Genomic DNA, 9832 nt, shown 5'->3' on the forward strand with positions numbered 1-9832 from the left:
CTATAACCCTTCTGTAGCTGGCTCAGATCGGAGGCTAGAGCCTCATGTGGTTTAGCTACTGATGAAATAATTATAAAAGTACCTTCAGCCTCCTAAGTCAGGAGCACTGACATTCATCAGAATAATCCCCTCCGTTAAGTTTCTGAACCCACTGTCCACTGAACCCTGACAGTGCAAAGTCTTCATCTTTGATACTGCTAAATGGCAGAAAAATTACCAGCATTTCAGTGCAGCTTGTCTCAAACCAAAGCTTCAAACAAAAATCTTTTTTCCCTTTTGCAGATTCACCAACAGATTTAAAAAGAAAATTAATTTCCTCTCCGCATACCCACTACTCTTAAAAAAGAGTAACAAAACACATCACTTCAGAAGATGATTAATAGTTCATTTTTAGTAAGTATTACATAATCAATTCCCAAATCAAAACTTAGGGAATAACTTACTGCTATTTTAATCATATCTCTGACCACTTGCACTGTAATTTATGGGGGGAGAAGAAACAAAGTTTCCTTTCATCTTTTTTAATATTTAACTCTGAGTATTATTCAGCCACTGAGAAGGTTGGATAGGTTTTGCAGTTGTCAGTCACTTTGAGTACACTACTAGAAATGCTATTTTAATCACACATTAGTATGGGAGAGCTAAGCAAAACATTTGCATTGCACAACGCAGAAGCATTTTGCAGGTTAGTAACATTTTTGAATACTGATTTTTTGTTTTTGTTATGATCCTGATTATATTTAGAGGCAGCAGTTGCAGGTAGATTGCATGTTTTCTACATCCCTTGCCAACCAAGTAAGAAATAACCTCTGTCATTCCAGTAAATACAGACCACCAAAGACATTCCAAGAGAATAACCCTATCTTATCTCAAACACTTCCTTTACAAATGCTGACATCAATGAGAATAATCAGATCTGTAAGAGAAGCACTTTGCTATTAATACTAATTTAATGGTTTGCTGTTGCACAGTGCTACAGCCCCTCTATCTGGTAACAAGCAGCAATCAAGGCTCCGTTCATACTGAACTAGAATCTTGAGCTTTACAGCGATGATGTGAAATGAAAAATGTGAAGGTAATTTAATAATATTATTCTAAAATAGTATTATTCTAAAATAGAATTAAATTTTAAAATACAACTTATCATCTCTAACATTTTAGAAAATATTTTATATTTATATGCTTTAGGAAAAAAGTCAGTGTTGGCATATCTCTAGCTGAAGAAATAATACACAGAAAAACAATGTATGAAAACAAGTATTATTTTCCAGAATAACACAAAAAATATAAAATTCAGATCTAAGAAAATAATTTAAAAGTGATATGCAAAAAGTCCATGTCCATAGTGCTTCTTGACAGCCTACAGCTAAGCAGCTACAATCTTCAGAATACAAAGATTTTACTACAGAACATATTTTCAGCAAAAAATAAACAGGATAGTGGTAAATTTTTCATGGTAATAGTAAACAAAGAAAAGAAAATACACTAATGGAAACTCAATTCTAACAAGCACATTTAAATAATGCTGACACCTTTTAAAAAGCAACACTTTAAAGCTGATGTACATTTACTTATGCAAGCACATTTTGTAAGCACTCACACTGCAATTTAAGGCACAGTAACAGATTTAATCACATAGATGTCCACATAAATTGACCCTGACTCTGCAGACGTATAATTCTACAAAAGAGAAAGGGCACATCTTAAATTGGGCCTATATGTTTGCAAAATTGTGCCATATAATAATCTCATTACAAAAACCAAAGACTGCAAACTACTGAACTCACAGAACATTCCAGGATATTCCTTCCCAGCTCTTTGCTAACAAAGTTACAAAATGCCTCAGTGAAAAGTCTTCAAACAGACTAAAACATCAAGTCATCTTTCTACAGACAAGGAACACCTACCATATTGCCAAGAGATGAGCATTACTAACGCGCGTCTTCCACGTGAACCTTAGATTGTAAAATGCAAGCTGGGGAGGACAACAGATCACTTGGAATCACTGAGACTATTTCAAATTTTAAAATGAAAAGCCATAAAACAAAAAGAGGAACAATCAAAAAGGAAACGGTAGGGCAAGAAGAACAGACTTTGCAAGTTGCTGGTTTATTTTGCAGGGGCTAGGACAGGAATTTCTTGATGTATTTCAGTCCAAAGTTTCACTTTATCTTTTTACCCAGATATGTTTTATTTAGAGCTATTGTAGCAAGGTTTGGACAGTGACCCACTTCCATTCCACTCGAGTTTTTCCCTAAAGGTTTAATTCATACAAAAATACAAAATTCAAATTACTCTGAGGAAAAAATCATAAATTAATTCAGATTAAAAAAAATTCTGATTTGTTGCTAACCATGAAACCAGGTGAAATATCTTTGAAACTGAATGCTTTGTCTCCTGCAGTTAGCAATCAGACATCAGTACTATACCACCAAAAAAATCAGGAGTAATATACTGTAAAAAAAGACCTAAAAGTCACGGACTCCATGTATTTATATGTTGCATGAGAAACACAGCATAGGATACGCAGAATGCTGCCCTTTGCAAACAGAAAGACTTCTTAAAAGATGGAATAGTGGAAGACAAGAATCTTTAAATTTTACTTATTTTATCTATATTTGTAAATGTAACTTGAAAACATATACCTTGGGTGCCTAAAGCATATTGATAAAGTTTAAGAAACAAGCAAACATTTAAACATTTAGCAATAAGCATTTAGCAAATGTATTTTTCCCTGGAAAAGGTTATCCAATTAAATAAATTTCAGTTTCCTTTCAACAGAAAAAAATATAAATGCAGTTTCTATTTTAATTTTCCTCATGGGTGCCTTATTCATTTTTCTCCTCTTGAGTGTATTTTACCCAAGGGAACCCACAAACTTGTTTTATAAAAAAACTGCTCCAAAAATGCTTGCTCACCTATTTGTATTTATTTTCTCTTTCTCTCTCACCTAAAACTCCATTTGAATGCTCATTCTCTTTTCTTTTTCCGCTCAGAAAGACCCTCGCTTGGCAAGCCTCTCTGATCATCCCTCACTGGAAGCTACTTTCCTCCACTGAGGATGTACTTTAGTCAGTGGAGTGGCTTGAGATAAGGTGGGAAGGGGAAGGTAAACGTATGAAAGTGAGGATTAAGAGATGGCAGCCTGGGAAATACACTTTTGAGTAATGAGAAAACACAGCCACAGCTCTGGTCTGAAGAACAGCTTTCTTATGAAATTGCACTTCTAACCCTCGCCATATTGCTCCAAGAACTAAATCCATCAGCATAAGAAATAGTCTCCATAACATGAAGTGTCTTGTTGCATTTCCTAACTGCACTTTTTCTACTCTTGTAATGCAAAAAATGTGTTCATGTTTAATAGCAACGATGAATCCCTTCCACATGGACAGTACATGAAGGAAACTTTCAAAGTGAAGAGATGCATGGTATTTTGGCTTTCATTTCCAGTTAGCTACCAGGAAGCCTCCTAAGATAAGCAACTAAATTTGTATTTAAGTGCAGTGTCTATTTCTGGACTGTATTGCAAGGACAAGCACCACAACCAAAGCAGTCTCCTTGATTAGCAGAGACTAGTCCTGAAGTTACTATCATCTTTGAGGTCCTGATCCTCCTTGAAATCAGGCAATGTGCATAAGCACACATATCTGCTTGTATTTTTTTGTGGTTAAGATGGAGTATCAAAAATTTGTCCAAAGTACAACACAGAAGAATCGGGGGGGAGAGGAGGGGAAATCGTTGGACTCAGTGGCATACAAAGGTTTCTGGTTTAAATTTATTTATTTCTGTGATCAAGTAGTCTCACATAATTTTACTACGCACAATTTCCTGTGCTATTTCCAAACAAGTCATTGGAAAGTTAGCAAAATTAAGTAACAGTATGCTTTAGATACTTCCTGAAAGCCACATATGCTATAGAATTTAAAGATAAAACCAGAGCCAAATACATACCAATCCTTGTATTTACTGGGCATTGCGGGAGATTTCAAAGCAATGACTCAGATGATGAATGTGCTGCAACACTAGACACAATATTGTAGATAGAGACAGGTCTTCTGCTTTAATTTTTAATTTCCATTTTCTGTGGGTTTAGACAAACCACTGACATTACTTTAGCATAATACTTTGCAATGAATCAATACTTTAATTTAATAATGGTATTCTGTTGTCAACATATAATATATCACATAATGTCCCTGCATAGATGCTAAAAAAACAATTATGCCAAATAAAATGCAAGCCTTTGCTTTTACCAGTGATCATAGGTTAGATCAATGTAATGAGTATCCTTACAGCCCCCAAAAGAATTTTCTTCACGCTTAAAAGGCAGCATGAAATAGTTTCAGCCATACCCCTTCCTCTTATCATACCTGTGCTGTGAAAGCTTCTCCTTGGTCATGGTATCCCAACAACCCTCCGTAAATACTTCTCAATAAAGAAAATATATCCCAACAGACAGATATGTACACATCTGTGAGTGTGACTTATTAAAACAGTCCACTTTCTTATGAACTTAAACAGTGATAATTGTACTAGCTCCTAAGGATAAAAATAAAGGGAATTATAAACATAAAATGAAATTAAGTCCAGTATCATCTAACTTGACTGAAACAGATGAAGCAAGATATAACCATAAAATATGAAAAATAAAATAAGATTATAATTGCTTCCATTTTAGTGATGTGACTACAATTCTGTATTTATTATTTTTATCTTGACAATAGCCTTCCCCACTGACAAGTGTTTAAGATGGGAAACACAAATCTGATCGTGTCTGGGGTATGTTGACTCATGGTATGTGAATAGAAAGCAAGTGGGAATAGGGAAGGGAAGCAAATGCTTCTAGAACTCCCAGTTGTTCATTTCAATTGTTTTTCAATTCAACAGCTTTTGATGCAATACAAATTGATAAATAACTGACATATTCATCTTAGTCAACACTAAAGGCATGAGCTTTACAGTCATGTGCGCTCTCCTTGATTTCAATGACAGCTCATGATAATAACGTGAAGTGTTCACAGATACATGTCATTTGTTGGCAGAGTATTTCAGAGCTCTGGAAAGAGTAGGTCTGGTTTTACTACAGCTTGGCACCTCCCACAACACCTTCCAGTTGGTAAAACCCCGCAGTTCCATCTAAGTGTCATCCTTAATGTGAAAAAGATATTTGAGTCAGTGCAGAATACAACAAACAGCTTTCACCAAAATGTCAGTGTTGGTAACAGTTCATTTGCCAGATGCTTATTACTTGAACCCACGCTGTGCATAACAAACGGATAAGAGACATGGCTAGGATAAACGACTGGACCAGAAAAATCTCACAGTCCTTTACTAGGAAATCAAAATACACTCAGACTGCAATCTGGACTCATAAAAAAAAAGCTCTCAATTGGATTTCACAAAATATATTGATTAAGAGTTCTGTAGCATCTCTTTCCTTGGTTACTATACATTAGCTGAGCCCCGCCTGCCTGACCTCAGTTCTCTGCATTAGCTTGTGGTCATATGAACACAAGCAAAACCACAGTGCTATTTCATAGCTGAATTCACATAGGAATTCTTGTAAGTACAATATCTCAATTTAAAGAAGATAACATTACTGAAGAACCCAGAACACCATGAAAAATGCATATTGGAAAAATCAGGGCATGACACTTTAGAAATGAAACCAATGGCTTGATAAAAGTAAAACCTTACTGGTGTGTTTCAGTTAGTTGGTAGATTCTTCAAATCTACAAGCTAGACTATCCTTCTAAATCAGTGACTTTTTTTTTTTTTTAAATGTTGAACGCTGGATAAAGAGGCTCACACTGAAATGACATAGCCTGAGTGTGTTCATGGGACACACATACAGACACATGCCAGAGAGAGAGAAGTGATGAGTAAGTGGCTTTTGCTTAGTCAGAACCTGAAGGATCTTCATCAAGAACTTTCAAAACAGCTAACAGATAGCTTGACTTTGAGTGAAACACAACCAAGAATTATTATCATTATGCACACCCACAAAAAAGTGAGAGATTTCACAACATCTCCTCAGATGAACACACACACAGAGAAAAGGCTTTACCAACATGTACTTCAGGTGGGCAATCATGCAGCTTTCTAAACAAATAACTCTTTACTTGCCTTCTATTTTCCAAAGTCGCATATTAAGGCCAACATTTTAACATAAAAAAATGATTAAATAAACTGCAACATGAAGCAATAGAAATAAAGACAGCTTCTTCTTTTCTCAAAAGCTGTGAAATGCTAAATAATCTATGACCCCTGCCTCCATATGTGCCTTGCCAAGCCAGAAGATCACACAAAGGTGTGCACTGTTTTGAAAGCTGGGGCACCAGCTTTGTCATGTCATATTTGTATTCACACGATACAACGGGATCCATGACTCTCATTTCAATAGCAGCTGGAGCAATGGGCACAGAAGGAACACGCAGCTCACCCTGTAAAATGAGGATGAATTTGTTCTAAAAAAAATTTCTTTCTTCCTAAGAGCTCTTAGTTACCAAAATCAAAGCCAAGGGGCAGATGCAGATATTTGGTTATAGGGTCACACCATGTCAGCAGTTCATGAAAAAAAGATCATGTTTCTTCTCCCTCTCCCCTCCAGTTGATACTGCAGCCTCAGAGAATTTTATATGCATCCTCAGAGATGATTATATGTATCAGGGAAGTACAGCTGTAGGCTTTCAAAAAAAATTCCACATGCCCTATAGATTACATAAAAAAAGGATTTGAATTTATTTAATCTTATACTAATGATAAATCTCTGCTATCAATGTGCCCAAATAGGGTCAATTTCTGCTGGATTTGCACTTCTTGCATTTCATCCTATAAATGAGCTGTATTTAATGAGGGGAACCACCCTGCTATAAACTGTATCAGCAATCTCTCTAAAACAAATATTACTTATAAAACTATGCAACTGCTGGTAACATTTCAAGATTTTTTTTTTTTCTTCCTTTGCATGTCTTGCATGGAGGAGAGTCCTGCCAGCTGACCATTATTTATTAATCAAGGTATTATTCCCATCTCTACCTTGTAAGGAGACAGCACAGGGGGGCGGAAATTGCAGTGGATTTCTCATTACATGGCCACAAAGATAGAACTGGGACAAAGGAAGAGATTGCAAGGTAGCATTTAGACACTGACAGATCCCATCCAGCAAGCCCAGGCAGTATTTCAGACATACACAAGTCACTGCAGTTTGAAACACCAAGTACCATTTCTGGTTCACACAAGGCTTAAGAACAGAGCCATGGTTTAAAAAAATCACACTCCCTTTGCATGTTTTTTTTTTTTTTTTTTTAAAGTAGCATATACAGCTCCATACGCCAAAGCGAAAAAGCAAATGGCAGAGGTAGGGTTCAGCTCCACCAGAAATTTTCCTTCTGGTAACATCCAGCTTCCTTGGCTTGCATCTACAGAGCAAGCAGGCTTGGACACACCTGTAAGGGACGGTTCTTGCTCAACTATTGTGGCAGACACTGGGGAAGCAAGTCACTGCCTTGTTTGCTGTTCTGATTTAGTGGTAGTTTTATTCATAACCCTTCCCAGCCATCCGCTACCTGCACACCCACCTACCTACACATACACATCCAATTTGCTGTTCTTCTTCCTATTTTGTCAATTCACAAGATCAGTTTGCTGTGCATATACTCTCTGTCCCAGAGCTCATCAGCAAATAGATTTAATGAACAAAATAAAGTTTAAATGACTAGCTAACAAAATCCTCTAGTGGAATAACCATGGATGAGTATGCAAAAGGAAAGCCATCAGCTGTAAAAGCATTTCAGGTGGTAGCACTCAATTGAATTGATGTTCCTAGCAGAAGCCACTAAGAGTTAATGGAGGACACACAGCTCTTCATTTCCTATACTGCAGCCGAGAAAACACACAAGACCATAATACAGGATAATTAACTGTTTTACTAAGTAGCACTGCACAGAAGTTCTTTTGGCACAGATTGTGTTTGTCCTAGATAACCTTTACGGGAAGCAGAAAGTTGATGCACCCAATCCAAACTAATTTTCAAATTTAACCAGAATCCTCCGGGTTGTTACTGGGAGGGTGGGGAAAATCAGCCAGCAATCATCAATCTGGGGAACTAACCCCCTCCACTGCTTAAAACACAGTCAGTTACAGCAAGATCATACCGAGGTTGTGGAAGGCATACTACGAACAGGAGCCTCGCTCCGGTTTGACTGCGTCTGCATGTCCCCGGCATGCCCAGCTGCTCCCTTCTGATGGAGCTGGCGGCAGCCCTTTCCAGCAGCCAAGCACTGGGACAGAGGGGACATCCTTCAGGAGCCCACTGTTTCAAAGGTTTTCTTTTCCCATGGAGGTGACCGTGTGGGAAGCTAGAGAAAACTCTCGTCATCAGTGAGATGTAGCACAACCTACTCGAGGGGCTTCGAAGCTCTGCTCTCTCCGTTAGCTTAATCACAGCACCCCAGAACCAGTGCCTGCAACCTCCCGAGAGGCACGACCACGCTGTGGGCCATCACCTGTCCCTCTTGCTGAGGCATCTCCCAGCACCTCCTAAACACCTTCCTCAGGCCAGCCTGGAAGGGGAAGCGGGTGCGTTGCTTTCCACTAAGACAGCGAAACCTAGCCACCTCAAAAGGCTGCTTGTCTGAACATCCATCACGCAACGGGGGAACTCGCCCCGGCGCCCGGGAGGGAGGCGGCATGAACTTCGGGGCTCCCCAGCCTGCCGCGGCCGCGTCGCCGAGACCCTGCCGGCCCCGAGCAGACCCGCGGGGAAGGGCCGCGGGCAGCCCGCGCTACTTACGGGTCTTGGGGGTAGTGCTAGCCTCGGGCGTGGCCGTGGTGGACTCCTGGAAGGGAGACAGCGTCCAGGACGGAGCGGAGTCGTGCACGTAGATCTTGTAGGCGGAGGTAGCGTGTGCCGCAGTGGGCCCGGCGGGCGGCGGCGGGGTGCCGGCGGCGGGCGGCGGCCGGGCGCCGAGGACGGCGGTGCCGGGGGGGCCGGTGGCGGGCAGCGCCGTGTGCGGGGCGGCCGTGTGCCGCGCCGCCGTGGGCCGCGGGCCGCCCCGCGCCGGGCCGCGGGTGCCGGGGGGCCGCGGGGGGGCCCTGCTCATGGTGGTGAGGCGGGGGCTGATGCGGTTGGGCGGCCGCGGCGTGGCGGCGGCCGCCGCGGTGGTCTCCGCGCCCCGCGGGGGGGCGGTGGGCTTGGAGAGGAAGAAGGGGTCCTGCCCCATCCCCTTGGAGTCCATCAGCTCGGTGGGGACGTACTCCTTGACCGAGCCCACCACGATCCACTTGAGCAGCATGAGGCTGAGCCCTAGCCCGACGAAGCCGATGAAGAGGGGCACCACGCACAGCCACGTCTGCTGCCGGTTCCAGACGATGCAGTCGCTGCAGCGCAGCTCCCGCGGCGGCCCCCCGGCCCCATCCCCGCCCGGGCCCCCCGCCGCCGCCGCCGCCGCTGCCGCCTCCGCCGCCCCGGGCGCCGCGGCGCCGGCAGCCCCCTCGCTCATCCTAGGGGCCGTCCGCAGCCCCGCCGCGGCCGCGGGGCATCAGCGCGCCGGCGGCATGCGGCGGCGGCAGCGCCCGCTCAGTCACGCCGCCGGCATGGCATGCCCTGCACCGCCGCGCCGCCCCGCGCCGCCTCCCGCGGCCGCCGAGTCAGCGGGACGGCCGCGGCCGCGCCATCCGCCGGCGCCCTCCTCGCCGCCGCCCGCTTCTGCCTCTTCGCTCGCCTTCTTCGCCCGTCCTTTTTTTTTTTTTTTTTTTTTCCCCTTGCAGTAAGTCGCACGGATCAGCCTCCCGGGGCTTTTTTCGTTTTTTATCCCAAGCGCGCGGGTCC

The 9832-nt window shown here is 42.4% G+C and overlaps 1 protein-coding gene across 1 annotated transcript in view; it reads right to left on the reverse strand.

Moving 5' to 3' along the window:
• The window catches only part of NRG3 (neuregulin 3), a 453579-nt gene extending 444076 nt beyond the window's left edge, over nt 1-9503 (reverse strand). Inside the window, exon 1 of the mRNA XM_067299829.1 lies at nt 8795-9503. Within this exon, the coding sequence (XP_067155930.1) occupies nt 8795-9503 (709 nt within the window). The remainder of the gene's footprint in view (nt 1-8794) is intronic.
• Nucleotides 9504-9832: the final 329 nt, after the last annotated feature.

The sequence above is a fragment of the Apteryx mantelli genome, chromosome 7, assembly GCF_036417845.1.
Source record: "Apteryx mantelli isolate bAptMan1 chromosome 7, bAptMan1.hap1, whole genome shotgun sequence".
NCBI classification, from domain to species: domain Eukaryota; kingdom Metazoa; phylum Chordata; class Aves; order Apterygiformes; family Apterygidae; genus Apteryx; species Apteryx mantelli.